Source organism: Anas acuta, chromosome 2 (genome assembly GCF_963932015.1).
Source record: "Anas acuta chromosome 2, bAnaAcu1.1, whole genome shotgun sequence".
NCBI classification, from domain to species: Eukaryota; Metazoa; Chordata; class Aves; order Anseriformes; family Anatidae; genus Anas; species Anas acuta.
The window spans coordinates 22,175,195-22,191,787 of record NC_088980.1 but is presented as its reverse complement, the minus strand read 5'-3'; the positions used below and the strand labels follow the sequence as shown (position 1 = coordinate 22,191,787).

The 16,593-nt window shown below is 36.9% G+C and overlaps 1 protein-coding gene across 1 annotated transcript in view; it reads right to left on the bottom strand.

Moving 5' to 3' along the window:
- ITGA8 (integrin subunit alpha 8) overlaps positions 1-16,593 on the bottom strand; it is a 107,416-nt gene that overhangs the window by 79,331 nt on the left and 11,492 nt on the right. Inside the window, exons 4-12 of the mRNA XM_068673854.1 lie at positions 14,224-14,347; positions 12,222-12,283; positions 11,186-11,231; positions 10,054-10,179; positions 8,879-8,923; positions 7,127-7,170; positions 6,014-6,070; positions 5,772-5,824; positions 766-971 (exon numbers count right to left, since the gene is read on the bottom strand). Of these exons, the coding sequence (XP_068529955.1) occupies positions 766-971; positions 5,772-5,824; positions 6,014-6,070; positions 7,127-7,170; positions 8,879-8,923; positions 10,054-10,179; positions 11,186-11,231; positions 12,222-12,283; positions 14,224-14,347 (763 nt within the window). The remainder of the gene's footprint in view (positions 1-765; positions 972-5,771; positions 5,825-6,013; positions 6,071-7,126; positions 7,171-8,878; positions 8,924-10,053; positions 10,180-11,185; positions 11,232-12,221; positions 12,284-14,223; positions 14,348-16,593) is intronic.

Here is a 16,593-nt window from a genome sequence, read left to right as displayed (position 1 = left end):
CCCTTGGGGCTTTAGATGCAGAGATGCCTCCTTGCAGGTCCCTAGCATCTGGAAACAGGACGTAAGAAAATGCATGTAGGTAAGATGAGAACGTTACTGACCGTGAGTAGGAGCCTAACTCTAGGTGCTCAAAGCATCCAAGCTATCTCATACAATTAAGCAAATTAATTTACTTGGACTGTTTTCCAGAACTTTGGCTCTCGGTTTACTTGGTGAATGTTTTGCTATTTATTTGTGTGCTACTGGTATCTGGAAAAGATCCCACCATGAAACTGTTTCTTTCTGTGCCTAAATATCAGTGGAAGCCTGATTCCAAAACAGTATCCCTGTACTTGTCCTCTTCCTTCGTTGTGGGCAAGATACTCCTGCTCCAGTTACTAAGCCTTATTCAATTTATCCAAGCATTTGAAGAGAGAAAGAGAACTCTGCTTTTAAACAAATTCAACATCTTAACTAAGTATTTAAATCTAATTATATTTCTAAAACAACAGATAATATTTTGATTCAAATGAACATGTTAGCATTTAGTAAAAAATAGCACTGTAGTGAATAAGACTGTCCTAAAAGTAAGCTTTTTATGGTTTGGCCCTCAGTACCAGTTTCATTGGGTTAGTGTAAATCCTCATGACTTTCAAAAGCAATTACATGGTGAAACGTCTTTTTCAGGCACTGCACAGACACTTCATCTTCACTGCTTAGCCATTTTTAATATCAATGTTATACACACACACACATATATATATTACTACATTATATAAAAATTACCATTATATCCATCCTGATTGAGATCTCCAAGGTGTGTGATTGCACTGCCAAATCTACCAAACACTTCCGTGCTGGTCAGAATTTGCGCGTCTTGGAAGAGGAAAGCACTTTCTTGCAGGTACAGATAAACTTGCCCAACTTCTTTAGGCTTGCTCTCAAATTCTCGTTCCATAAAGAGAGGGGCCCCAACTAAGATATCATCTAAACTGGAAGAGTCAAACAAAAATTAGTGTCACTGAGAGACTGAGCAAAACCAACAAAGTTCATGCATTTGTTTAAGACGAAGCAAACTAAAAGAGGCAGGGAGGCATTTCTGGAGTTCTTCCAGCACAACCACTTGGTAAAAGCATGGTCAACTGGAGAAGCCTACCCAGGGCTGTGCCCACTCCAGTTTTTAGTATCACCAAGGATGGAGACTCCATAACGTCTCTGGGCAACCTGCTCCAGTGTTCAATCAACCTCACAGTAAAAAATTTTCTGCTAAGGTTTAAATAGAGTTTATCGTACTTTGGTTCATGCCCATGATAGACACTGAAATGCTATACTTTGCAGTTTATGATACAGAAGTCCAGAATTTAACTCAGAGGTAATCTGTGTTAGCAGAACAAATTCAGTAGATATATCCTGCTAATGGCGCTAGTGAAAGACAAAGTTTCATATCAACTGTAGATTTTTTTTAACATTACACATCAGTAAGTGAACAACAGACCAAAAATTGCCACTTGCCAGGATATTTTTGAAGTAATACACATGAAACACAGGCAGAACATCAAATCATAGAGAATTCCTCATCACTAATTCAAATGTAAGCTGGGAGACAAAGCCAAAGTTTCATTTCTGAAAACTCTTCTGTTGAATATTAGAGTAGCTGCGGTGCTTATGTTATTTGCTGTTATTTTGGTGTATTAAGTATTAAAGAGAAAAGATATCAAAAAGTCATAGTAATATGAGGCTTAAAGGGAAAAGTTAATCTCTATGTTTTGCTAGTCCAAGAAGGATCAGTAAAAGATGACAGACTAATCAAAAGATATGTTGCATCTTACCAACATTTATTTGGCAAGAAAAAAAAAGATGCTTTACTGGACAGAAAATAATAAAATCAAGCAAGATTGATAGACATGTAACAAGAGGAAATGTTCATAATAGATCATTTTGAAATATGAAACAATGGTACCAGATAAATTTCTGAAGATTGTTCAAGCCCCTGTAAACTAACAGGAAAATTCCCATTATATTCAGTGGCACTGGTCATCCATATTAAGGAACTCTGTTATTGCAAAGATCTACTACTACTTAATCCTAGCATTTTAAATTTAGAAAACATATTCTCTATCTTTAACATGAAACTTTGTTCCAACTTTGTAAAAATCACAGAAAACTTTATATGCTCACTTCACCATATTCTGAATAGTGATGTTTTCACAGAGGCTTTATTCATTAGCAAACCAATTAGGAAAAATGCGCTACAGTGTTTTTCCTAATCCTGATAGAAAACAACAACAAAACCACAGAAGCATGTCCTAGGAGTAGCTTAGCTGCTACTCTACCATGGATTTACACTATTGTTCTACGATGCGTACCACAGAATTGAATAGAGAATGTCTCGTTTGAATGCCTTTTAATCACATTGTAGAAGTTACACATTCTGTAAATTGTGACAAAGCACTTACTCAAAATGTTATTTTTCTATTAAGTTTTATAGATGTTTCCACAAAGGAAACTGTAATTCAAAGTGTTAGGTCACTTCTGTACAGTTCTTTTTTATATGTCAGATATTACTCCGTTGCATGGCTAACTACAAAAGGAAGGAAGCAGAAGCTGACTTCACAGCAAAGGTGGGGTTTTCCTTCCACACTAAACATCAAAAGTTCTCTGCTAATGGAAGGTGTTAGTGGCTTGGACAGAATGTCAGCTGCAGCTGTTGTCATGAAACAACAGCAACAACAGAAACAGATCATTAATGTTCTTTTTTCATAAGTTATTTTATGTACGCCATGTACTAAAAGCATTGCATGGTAGCATTATCATCTGTAATTTTACTACATCGCAGTCCACATGTTCACACTGATAATGAATAGTCCAGTGAGCAGGACCAAAACCCAGCAGCTAAGATGGCTAAGAGGGAAAGGTGGGAGGAAGGCACTCACCTAAATTAGACTGACCTACCTCTAGATTTGTTATGGGTAGCAGAGCTACCTGGAGCTCCCAGAGCACTGAGTTGGCCTTCCCTCCAGGTCTGGCATGTCCCACCCATACCAAACTTCCAGCCCTCACCCTCTTGCTGTTCCCTCTTCTTTCTTAGTGCCCAAGCTCAGGTCAAGATAAGCTGCTTCAGCAAGTCCTCTATAAGAAGGACTTTTTTTTTTTTTTTTTTCCCCCCACCGTCATAGCAACATACAATAGACAGAGAGGATTCTTCAGCTACCTTGTTCTCTGTTATCCTCATTCTCTTATTCCCAGTGTCTCACCAAGTGGGTAATAAGAAAGCAATCATTGCTCACCATGCTTTACAGTCAGTTGTTTAGGACCTTTTACAGTTTCTAAATGTAAGTATTTAGACACCAAGCACTCTAGATGAGTCACTTGTTTGCAAGCACCATGTGATTGGAATTATTTATTTTTATAGGTGAAGGAGGAAATTTCAATTGGCTTTTAGCTGTAGGAGTTTATATTTACAGAAGTGGAGTTGTGAGCCAAATTCAGGGTGATGTCCTGTCTTTTAAAAGGCAACAAAAGCAAAGCAAATGTCCCTTAACAGCAATATTAAATCAAAAAGGGCAGTTCAGTGTGCAGTATTTTGAACTGCACCATTAAATTTATTTTGTCACTGCCTATGATGGTGCTGTTAACAGGAATCAGTGTATTTATGTTTGTTCCAGCACAGAAACATAACTAGCCAATATTGGTTCCCTAAAAGCACAAGCTGACCACCTGCTGAGACTGGATGAGGTTGCTTTGTATGCTGCCCTGTAATAAAAAGCAGGAGTATGGGAAGTGTCAAGAGGTCAAAGTATAACTGTGGGAAGCTTTGATAGAGGCTCCATAAAAGACCAGTAAACAATTTATTCCACAATTTTTCTTAAATTGTTTTACTCTAAATTGAGTGTTCTCTCTTTTTCTCTTCACTAGGAATTCAGTCTGTAAGTTGATGGCACAGCTTGATTTGTTAAGTTTCACTGAAGATTTCTGATTACTAGCAGTGGGCAACTAAAGGGTAGTTGAAATAATACCCTCAATTTCCCTGTTCTGCCTACAGAAATGTTTTCCTAGGATAAGCCTTAGAGCCACATCTTCAGCCTTATTATTAGAGCAATTCATCATATTTATTAATATTTTCATTATATGACTTAATCAGGTTTCTGCTACTGGTAAGGTCATCACTACCTCCTTTGTCTTTAGCTGAAAAAAAATATGTGAATTTGAAGTGGACATTTCCCTTTTGCTTTTATTTTCTTTCCCTCCAGTTTTACTTTTCCTTTCAGATAAATATTTCCATTGACTATATGTGCAAACCAGCAATGATGGACTATATATAATCAGACATGTTTATCATGTAGAGCTTTTTGTGTTTTGTTTTCTGTGGGATGTTTGGATCTCAGAGAAAGTCATTAGATTTCTTTTAAGATATAGACTGGAAGACCACACAGGCCTCAACAGCATTTTGATTATATTATTGACATAAACTGTGGTCTTAGAGGTACACAGAAAATATGAGACCTGCCAAGTAACCCTGTGATTCACAGGAAATAACCTGTCTACGAAATAGTTTGGTTCAATGAGAACTTAACTAATAAGTTCCCTGAAAGTCTAATGAGTGCTTTTTGTAACTAAGATCAATATTTCTCCATCCTTGCATGTTAGTAACACCTTGCAGTAACACTAAACTAATCCTGACTCAGTGTATCAGAAAAAATAGTTTTAGAAAGTTCAAGTATTATGACAAAATCTGACCTCAGAGCCTTGGAGCGACTTGACTAGTATAAAGATATCACAGGAACTGCTGAAGCCTTTTTCCACCCCATTTTAGTTTTGGAACTACAATAACATTTGATCACCTTGTTCCTCTTCTCATTTCTTATATCCCTAACTTTAAGGGTTCACTAGTCCCTGATGGGAAGTAATGATTTAGCCCAGAGAAAGTATTTAATGCACTATGTTTACATCACTAATAAGAAATAATGACAAGAACAAGAACAAAGCATAGACAAAGCTGAGACAAGTTGCAATAGGAAAGAGTATGAAAAGCTCTAAATATAATCCTAGCTCACCTTCATGCAGGCTTACAAGGTTCTGAGCCTCACTAATCCTTAACTCCTTTCTAAAAAGCTAGTATCTTACTAGTATCGCTTACTAAAGTCCTTATTTTCTAAAGCATTTAATCGGATTTTACATAAGATCAAAGTCAGCAAGTGTTGTTGTTGAATGGGGCCAATGTCATTAAGCATAACCCTGACAGTTAAGCAGCATTCTCCCTCGGGCAAGCACAATGGCTGTCATAACAACTGTGGGTCATAGACACTTTTTGGACCTCTAGATGATGAAAATGGACGACCATCCAGAAGGCACTGCAAAGAGGAACCAATGATACTGAAAAGCTCTTAAAACTGAGAAGTGAGGCTCTGAATGGTCTACTTGTGAAAAGACTTACCTGCTTCTAAGAATAGAAGAATGAACTTGTGGCTTGCATCTATCTCTCCCCAACAGCAGTTTGCACTTTTTATTCACTCTACCTCTACTTGGATTTGTTTCCTAAGACTTTAGACATTCCCACTCTGCCATGCTGCTTTGAATAAATATTCAGGAAGATAAACTTACCCAAACTAGGCCTGAAAATATTTATGCCACTGTAATTGCATAAAGAAAAACCTAAGTGAACAATCAGAAAAGCAGAGAAGCCAAAAGAAGCATTTTGAGGCATGAAGCACCTGAAAAACTGTGGTTATTAATAAATATCAGGCATTGCTTCTATGGATGTTCAGTGGAGCTGAATATATTTGGTAACCTACCCATCATTGTTAACATCAGATACTGCAACAGTGTACCCAAAATAAGACGCCATCTGGAAATAAAAAACAACAGATAGGCTTTCATATCATAACAATTTTTAAGAAGTTTTTACTGATAAAACTCTTTGTTTCTATGGTTATTAGTTCTAAGAGGTCAACATTTTACATATTTTTAAAACTATATTGATGAAATTATATACTCTTGATATACAATACTTCATCACATAGTTGCTTGACATTACCTGTTCACCAGTGAAGTTCTGGATGAAGGTCAAGTCAGAAGAATTAATGATTGAGACCTGATAACAGAAAGATATGGAAAGTTTCAAGCACAGACAAAGATGATACAGCATAGCATCACTGCAAACCAACGTGAAACACTGAAGGATGGTCCAATGTGGTCAAGAAAACACATCAATTCTTTTCTGTTGCACCACAGTTTTCCTGTGGTATCTTGGATAAATCACTACAATTTTACGAGTTCAACTCCCCCATGAAGAAACTGGGGAAAAAATTGTTTCCTTCCTTACCAGACAATGTGATCAGCTGCAAATCACAGCATATCAGATAATCAGCAGCTACATTATTAGGCATGAAAACAGAAATTAAATATATATATATACACATATGTGTATATATATATAAATATATATAATAAACATATAATATATATTATACATATAAACATACATTTACATTTATATAGATATATATATACATAAATACACACCTTTCCTCTGAAAAATGGTATCAATAAGTTCTAGAGACACAAGGAATTTTGGGTCCACAAAGCTAGATAATGTGTCTGTGGCTGGGATCTTTCTGTTTCCCAATCAGAAACACCTGAAACATATTTTTTTTTTCTTCCTAAGAGAGAAAAGCTGTGTACTCACAGATCACCCTTCTCTCAGTTTCTAACTGTACTGTACCTGCTTTCATCTGGTAGTCAGTCTATGTACTTAAAAAAAACACTGAAAATAAACACCGTGTATGAATAATCAGAACATGGACTTCTCTCTACTGTGGACAGAACGTTGCACATGAAATACCCCAGCCTATGGGTAAACTTAGGCCAGGGTCTGTGGGTAGTGGGATACTACTCGTACTCAAAGCATGCTGGTAACTGGCTGTTGAAAACAGACTTCAGAATGGAGTAAGAGCTTAATATTCAAAGCCGATGCCAGTAAGCATTTCATCTCAATTAGGTAAGCCTGAGTGTAAAAGACAGTGGCAGTTTTATTTGATTAGAAAGTTTAGGCTCAAAGAGACTGAAAATATAATATAGCCTTTAACCTTCCAAATGGTCTAATGTCATTCTCACTATATAAAGGATAAAACGTGAGTCCAGTACGTACATAGCCAAAGTTCTGTGCTCCTCTTGGGACTCCAGCAACCAACTCTGAAAGATAAACAATTGGCAATGAACTGGCTATGCTATCTGAGCAGTTCATGCAACATGCATCCCATGCCACTTAAATCTTCCTTGATACATTATAACTTTAGGATTTTGGCTTTTTATCTGTATCAGAAACACCTGCAAATCACTTCAAGGCATTCATTCATAATATTTTAACATTCATCCAGTGCATCCAGTTGCTTGAAATACTACATCTGAACTGTTGAATACACTCCACACCTTGCCAGAAGTCTCTTTCCACCTACTTAGCATGGAACAGTCCAATAAAGCTGTTACTCCGATTCAGCTTGCTACCTGACAGCTGTGGATTGATCAAACAAGAATTAGCTGTGGCAACACACGCTATCATACAGAAGCTAAACATGATTGTCATTACAAATTCCCCTTTTCTTTCTGGCTGCACAACATTCTCTCCCATCTGTTATTTGGCTTGATGCCATGAAAGTGTTTGACAAGTTGTGCACACGCTAGCTATCTAAAAGCATTACAAGCAAGTTTTTGTGAGTGGTATTGAGGGAATTAATTGAACTAGAACACGAAACACTGGACCTAGCTGCTCTCTAGTACACGATTCCACTCAGAGGCCAAATCTTAAACAACTAGTGGGGGAAAAAAAGACAAAGAAAAGAGCAAAGCCACAGCCAGCAGTCATACTGTCTAAACCTTCCCTCATTACAATACCCACAGCAGAAGACAGCAGAAGGAGCTTCAAACACCAGAGTGCCTCAGACATCTTCCTTGACTGACCTAGCATTCACCTATTCTGTTTTGGGTTTATATACTTCCCTTTGGTTGAATGTGTCTGGTCAAGAGGAGATGAAAATAGTAATGAAGGACTGTGAGGTCAGCCAACGATGCAATTCTTTGTGCCAATCATATAGTGGCTGCAGTCTTCCACTGTCAGAAGCATATCTTTTTTTTTTTTTCCTTATTTTATTTTTTTTAGCATTGCACTCAAAATTGTGTCTTTTTTTTTAATTTTTTTTTCTTTTTCTTCTTGACTCCAGAGTGGCTCAGGACAGGAAATTCTAAACTTTACAGGGATTAAGCAGCAGCAGTTCTGGGGAGCTGGCTTCATTTGTAGAAATTTACTGGGTATCTATTGACTTGTGAGTCTGGACCATGGAGCTATTCATACTCCCAAGAAATCTGCTGTTTATATAATACTTTCTGACTGTCAGCCTTAAACAAGATATATAGCTCCTAAGGTATGAAACACCAGGGATCACAGCTAACTGTATGTACATGTATGTTGCAACACACAGACATTGCCAAACTAGGTTGCATCTCTCCAGCCAGGTGCTGAGCTCCAGCAGCCTCTATGCTGCTAAGTAACTTAAGTACAGGCCACAGAACTGTAGAGGATTGCACAGTTGGTTCCACTCGTTACTACTCGTTACTCGTCACATCACCAAACTGGCTAAATTCAGTGAGCTTAGCTGGCTCCACCTATTATGTTGTCACAGCTCTGCAGAACAGACGCACAAGCAGGAGGATACCACTTAAATTCTGCTCTGGCATGCTACACCTTCTAAGGAAATATTTGTCTCTAAGAATATTGGGCACGGATAGCTGAAGTTTCACCAGTGTTTCAGATGCATAAAAAGTATGTACCTGTGTACAGATCCAAACAGAGGAATTTAATAGGTGCACAGCCATGTGGTTTCCATTCAAGTAAATGGCTTCTTACCTTGTTCAGAATCTCCAGTAAATTCCCCAGCAGCCACTGAGTATCCTGTTTAAAAATAAATCACAAGAAAAAAAAAAAGTTAAACCATTTCTTTCAAAAAATGTGCAAGGACAATCAGATTTGTCAGCTCATCTGATCATCAGAATATAAATTTTCTAAAATTAGTATTCTAGAACTGTGTGGGGAAAAAAGGGAAAATTATCACATTATTATGACTTAATTAACTGTAGATCTCAAAGAATAATAGATCTAGCCTTCCTCTCCCCAGATGAACTGCCAAAGCATTAATATTTAATACTTTCTCTGAAAAAAACAGGAGGTACCACAGTAGTTTGCCCTAACAGCTATTGACACAATTTTGGTCTTCATAACTGTCCTGCATTGTGTGAGAATCCTGTTTTAGTTCTATATGGAAGATAGATTTCCAAGACTTCCAAATGTGCAGTTGACTACCTCCTGAGGCTTTTGTAAACGATGAGATAATTGATATTGACAGAGTAAAGACTTCAGGATTGTATCACTGACTGCAATTTCAAATCTATGGGCAGAGATAAAAGGATGCATTTTTGCCTTCCAATTCCACTCCATTGTTTCTATAATCATGTGAAGTAAAAACTGTCTTGCATGCACAGATGTGTGAACATCATGCAAATTCTTAGTGAAAATGAAAGGTACAAAGAGCCTTTTTTTATTATATAATATATGCAAACTGTTGTATTATTTAAAAGACACAATTCAAGTAAGCAATTGCAGTGAGAATAAATTGGGTATTTATGTAGTACTGCATGAAAATACTGCAGAACTGAATTTTATTTATCTATCAAAAACTGAAATAGTCTTTAATTACTTTAAACTCAAACCATTATCTTGGAGTGAAAGAAAATATAAATAGGAAAAGTTGGTATTTGTGGCTATTTTTTTAAGATCAAATAATGAGAATCCTAATCAGAAATTTAAGATCTCAACTTTCAAAACCTGTTGTTGTGCATAACTTGGAGAATGTTCTTCATTCCATTGAAGTCACAAGCAAACTACTGATCTGTTGTTCTGCTTAAGGCATAATGTGTTTGAATCATCTCACAATTGGGACATTAGTAATTTAGGGCTTGTTTTCTCATTTATATAAGCCCCTTGCTTTTAGGACATATTGCTAACTGAAAAAGAGCTTAGCTTACCCATGTAATTGTCATCATACGTGGGTGGTGCCACTCCTGTCTGCTTCTCTCGTGCCAGTTTCCTCAGAATATCTTTGAAGGAATAATTTGCAATGATATCCGCAATGCTTGCAGTGATTACCTGACCTGAATTCAAACAGCTTCATAAATGAAAGGGACACAAAGGACAGCCGCAAAACAGAGCTAGCAGAACATCAAAACAGAGCTTCAAGGGATAATATAGCACAAATGCAAAGATTAGGCATCTTCTCTCAATCTTTCTTCATCATTACCCTGAAAGTCTCACAAGTACATGTAAATAACTACATCAAGGCATTGATTCTGCATTGAACAATCACAAAAACCAACTCCAGATACATTTCACAGAGCTGAATCAAACTAAAATCAAACATTTTCAGGCTCAGCCTCTTCAGAACAGCTACCTTTTGCAGCTGTAGAGTTTAAATTTAATAGACAAATGGAAGTAATTTCTTAATGGAAAATTCAAAGCCATGCATCCCCTACCATCATAATCAATCAGATCTTCCTTTTTTAATGGCTATGAAAAAACACATCAAACACACATCAATGAGGCTGACAAGAGACAAGTTGGTAGGCAGAGTCTAGGAATCAGCTACATCACAACATCAAAAACAGTTAAAGCAAAAATACCCTTTTTCTCCTTTACCAAAACTACTTCAGATTTCATCTACATGAGAAACTATATCTGAGAAACTGCAGTGATGCCACATATATCCTGAAAATACGTGCAGATAGCAATAAAAGGTGGTGTTCAGAAACAAATAGTGACAAAATTTTGAAAATATTACATTTACTGTGCAAATATTAGCTACTTAACGAATGTAAGTATTTTTAGAAAAACAGCTTATTAAATAACAAATCTGCTAAACTGCCAAGATAAAAATAGTTATTTCTCTTTGTCTCTCTTTCTATAGAACCTACAGTCTGAATTTTCTCTTGACTTGTTTTTATGCTCAGTGGCTTCTAAACAATTCCTCTGTTGTTTATACTTGTTGAAAATAGACCAGAGACTGGTTATCTTAAACTGACAAAACACTGGAAATCTAGAATGTTTTCCACAATACTTTATGCTTCACTTCTTAGATCAAGTTAACCAGCCAGATGAACATACCTTGCCAATAAAAACTACCAGGCCCGCCTACTATCAGGTCTCCATTCTACAAAAAGCAGAATTGAATAAAATTACACAACAAAAGAACACAACAAAATGAAGCATGCATGGAAAAAAGCAATTTTAATGACCAAAAGAATATCAGAACAATGATAAGGGAGAACAGTCCTGTCCAAGGAAAGGATGTAGGTACATGGATTTTCAGGAAAATCTATGGTTAAATAAAGTTAAGATCATCCTATGCACATTTATTTGAATGAAAGACAATTTTCATTCTAAAAATTGCTGGTTCTTTGTACGAAAATGAAGTCAGCATAAAAGAGGTCCTTCACATTCAATGAAGCAATGGTAATGTTTTACAGAGAAATACAGCTGTGTATATTCTACAATGAAGTCTTTACTACTTGCCTATTAATAGCGTGAATAACAATTGTTGTTACACAACACTGAAAACAATTCCTGTGATGTGAAAGACATGGGCTCCTAGTGCTGTAATACTGGCAAAGATAACAATAGCTGCAAAATATATTCTTTGGCCCACAGTATTTTTACTGACTCTCTTGGCACGTGAGAACAACTAGCTATTTCCCTTCAGTGTTTCCTCTATCACCTCCACAGGAGAACAGTTTCAGTCATTGGTCTGGCTCCAAAAGCATCCTTATACAAAATCTATTTTGACTTCTAAAAGACAGCTGGTGCCTGCCCATTATTTCCTGAAAGTCAGGTCTCCAGAAAGCAATGTGAGTGTGGAACACTGAGAGAGAAGCACATACAGTTTTTTTGCTTAATTATCTATTAAGATAGATCAAGGAGAGATAAATTGGAGTGCTGCTAACAGATGAACAGGTACTGATAGTGGTATTTCTTCTATTAATGAAACCAGAAAGTTTGAAGCTTGCAAAGGAGGAAAGAACTTGGCAAAACCTTCCATATGCAGTAGCATGGGCATAAACTCTTGATCACTGTGACAGCACGTGCACATGGGGTTTATATTAGAAATATATTTGGTCAAAGTATTTCAGAAGCATAATCTCACCTTGTAAAAATCTAAGCTGAAACCTGCTTGACAAAAGCCTTGTCCTTCAGGATCTGCATTGCCTGCAATTATGAAAGAAGAAGCATTTTATTGATTTCATAGTGCATGCAGAAGACAGTGTACACACCCCCTGGAGCTGTAAGGCTGTAAATACGAAATTATCAAATTATATGTAAAGAAGGTGTTGTTTTTGTTGTTGTTGTTTGTTTGTTTTTTAAGGCAGAGCAAATCAAGGCCTTCTACAGAACACTGAACATGCAGCCCCCTCATGAAGGGTTTGGAAAATAGCACCAGTTAATAGGGTCTTCATCCTCTCATTGCCAGGGAAGGACCCTTGTTACAACTACCAAGTATTCAGTTTGAATTTGTCTGCAGATACAAAAGTAAACAACACAACAAGGAATCCTAGAATGGCCACCATAGCCTGCTCTGCCATAAACAGAGAATTAAGTGTTTATTAAGGCATTCTCCAGAAATGCTGACAGAGTCAATGAGTCAGCATGGGTCAATGTTCAAACAGCATCCTGATTATCTGCACTACAGCATGGGAAAGGGGCACTTGATCTTCACAGGGGCCACCCCTTTAATTGACACACATTTGTTCAATTGGGACTTGTGAAATATAATTTAGGATGCACATCTGTACATGCAAAAACATCCTTCCTGTTTCTGTTCATTTTTATTTCTAGTCTCCAAATTCTTACATAACTGTACAAAGTGTGCTGGAATGCATTTTAGGGCTTCCCTATGAGCACTGGCATGCTGGAAGTCTGTAGGATCAGGAAACAGCACTGACTACTTCAACTCTCTCTTGAAATGGCATCAGCTTTTGGCAAAACCCCAGTAAGACATCAGAATGACATGAAGCAGATCTTGTGGGCACCATTTCTATTACAAATTCAGCTTCTTTCCATATCTGTCCACCCAGGGATAAGGATTAGTCAATGAAGAAACACTTGGTAGCACAACTCAGTTTAGCGCTTTATCTGCTACTTCATGTGTTCAGATTTTCTGGTAGACTGTGGAAAGCATTGCTGGGCTGTATTATCAAGCATCCGTCAGATGTCAGGAAAATCCAGCTACACGATATAATGCTGACTGTAGATCATCACAGGAAAAAGACCTTTTAATTAATTAATTTGCTATCATACAGACATTACTTTTAGGAAAGTAATTGAATGAATAATTCTCTGATCTGTGAGTGCAGAAACTGCAGTGTGCCTAGCCCAGTCCAAAGCTCAGTAAAGTCACTAGATACCTCATATTGATTTTGATAATTTGGAGCATTGAGGTAATGAGAGCATTAGCAATCATTACATAAACATAGTCATAGGATGCTAAACAGGATGAACATCTTTTTTACTCTGATGTGTGGCATTTTCTGCAGACTTCTGGGTAACTGAGATTGGTTCTAAATACACATGCAAGGCTTTTTCCTATTCCCCAAGAAGGTCCAGGGATTGCTACCACAGTGGAGTGAAGGCACACATCATCAGAACAGCAGAGTGAGGAACAGCAGTGCTAATGTGTGTGGCTTTCTTCCATGTTGGAAGTCCTTCCTAAGTGAGTCAGCGTGGGTGACGCTGGCACGAATGGCGATGCAGGCTTGTGTGTTTCTGTGTGGGGTCTGGTCTTCTGATGGTGATCCTGGGATGAGTGATTTATACTCAGCATGAACATGAGTAATTGGTTTAAAATGCTGTCTGGTTCTTATCTAGATCTGTTTGTTACATTTTAAAGCCATTTCAACTGAACCAATTATATCACATCACTGTAACTGCATGAGCTTAATTTACTTAATTTCTTCTCTTTTAATTATACAATTAAGCATCCAATTGCAGGCATACAATTCTATGTTGATTTTTTCTTTAAACCCTCATCCAGAGTGATAACAACATACAGTAATTTTCATTCAACCGTGATTGTGCAAAAACTGAAAGGATGAAAACATTGAGCGCAACATTAATTCCTTCAAAACAATTTAGTTTCTATTAATACTTACTGTTGCGACAGGGTGAATATTCAGCATAGGCACTGAAGTTCTGAATTGCTACATAGCAGGTGCCAACCGGGTCCTTCTCAGCGCTATCTTTAAGCGTCCTCCAGTGATATAAGGGAGCACAAGCCTATCAAAACAGAAACCACGTCACACGTACCTTTCATAAACTCCTGTACCTGACAAATGTAGTTTTTCATAAACAGTTTACAGGGATCCTTTCTGGTATTGTATCATTCATATAGCAATGATCATAATATATTGATACAATGAAATGCAGAACCACTGCTTCTTATAATGAAATTATAACCTGAAAAATAGTCTCATCTAGAATGTAGCAGATGAAATCTGACAGGGACTACAACTCACATTTAAGCATATGTTACACATAACCCCTAAGCCTTCTTCACAAGTAATATGCTTGCTCTATGACTGCTCACTGCACAGGACTCAATCCCGTAGTTTAAGCTGCACATTACGTGTATTAGGCTGAGGACATCCCTGCTTCTGTCCTGATACATCTTAAGATAATGGCCACTGCAGCAGAACTGATATGATTTTCCTCTCCTGATGGAAGATTTGTCAGGGTGTTCTGCCACACTGCCTATCACAGCCATCAGATTGTCTGCTGTCTTATGAACCCCTGGACCAAACCTTTAGAGAGGCAATACAGTTATAACGCATTTGACAGACCCTCAATTAACAATTTTTTTGTTGAATAACTTTTGGCTAGTAGACTGGTATTCCATCTTCTGTGTTCTGGTAATGATGTTACAAACATGAAAGTCTAAGGATAAAGTATCTTGAAGTTGTGTAGGGAGAGAGAATCTTTTTTAAAATAAATAATTATAAAACCAAAAAGATAAGCTTTCAGGTATGCAAGTCACTCTTCAGGGTCTCCTGTGCCCTAAAACTTTTCAGTTGATGGGGGTGGTGGGGCAGAGATGCCACCTTCTCCTTACAATCTTTCTGCTGTAAGATACAACCAAATCCTATAATAATCATAAATGTTGACTTCATGCAGTTTATAATTGGATATGTAGTTAAAAAAAAAATTCTGATGGTTTGATGGCATTTCCTCTTTCTTTCCTTTCAGTCTACAAACCTTAAAAAAGAAAATTTTATAGCTTTGCTGACCAAGTTTTTGCCTGAAAAGTGTTGACCATTTCTGTGTTTCAGAAAGCCTGAGGAAATTTATAAGAAGGAAAGCAATGTTTGGTTAGTACAGACACCATACATCACTCTGTGATGACGTTTTCAGTTTGTTTGATTAAGATTCAGCAAGTGGTGATAAAGGAGTATTCTATTGCAGTTTGTGAACTATTTTTAGTAGAGTAAACAAACGGAAAAGTCTTCAGCTACTTCTAGGATTTTTACATTTACAATTCAGAAAAGTGACAAGTACTTTCTTTGTGTAATTAACATTGAAATAGAAAATGCACGTACAAAAGAGTGGTACATGAAAGCAATGAATATGAAATTTGAGAGCTGTGATAACACTGACACAGTATATGCTAACTCTCTAACAGTAAGGTGATGTTTTATTCATTACCTGTTCTGTGTCAAAATCCTTCTCTAGGTTAACCACAAGGCATGCAATTTAAGCGAAAGCACTTCCTTTTGATGTTTCCCTTATGATTATTTCTTAAGTAACAATTGGAAGTTTGAAACAAATACCAGGACACAAATCATTGCTTTGTAATTGTAAAAATATTCAGGTATCACCAAAATATTTATTCATACCAAAATTGTTTCAGTAGTATTTCCAATGCAAACTAAAGTGCACAAATTATAAAGTGTCTGCATGTAAGCAACACTAAACGATAATACTACGTGTACCATGAGGACCATTGGTCCTCAACCAATACAGAGGAAATGCTCAGCAAAACTAGAACACTTTAACAGCAGTCATGACTTGGAGCTTTTTTATTGAGACTTTTTTGCAGGTGTTCTATCCTGCGACATAGGTGTTTGAAACAATGTAAATGTGACAAAGTAAGTCAGTGCTTCCTCTTATTACTTGATCTTCAGCACAGATTCTTGGCTTCAATTACATTCTACATTTAATATCCCTCATAAACCTTCATAATACAAAATATTTTAAGCATACATCTATTACAGTTACTATCTCACAAAAAAAAAAAGTCTATTATTTGTTTTAAAAAATTAGTCTTTTGCTTCCATAATCAATATGGCATTCCACAATTTTGACCTGGCAGCAGGATCATCTTCAAGTGATGAGTTCAACCTGATTCTACAGACTGACTTTTTACAAGCTATATACATCATCTGTTTTAAACTCTATGAGTAATCACAGACTTGCTTATGTGATCTATACACAGACAGCTATTAAAGACACACATTTGAGAAAAGATA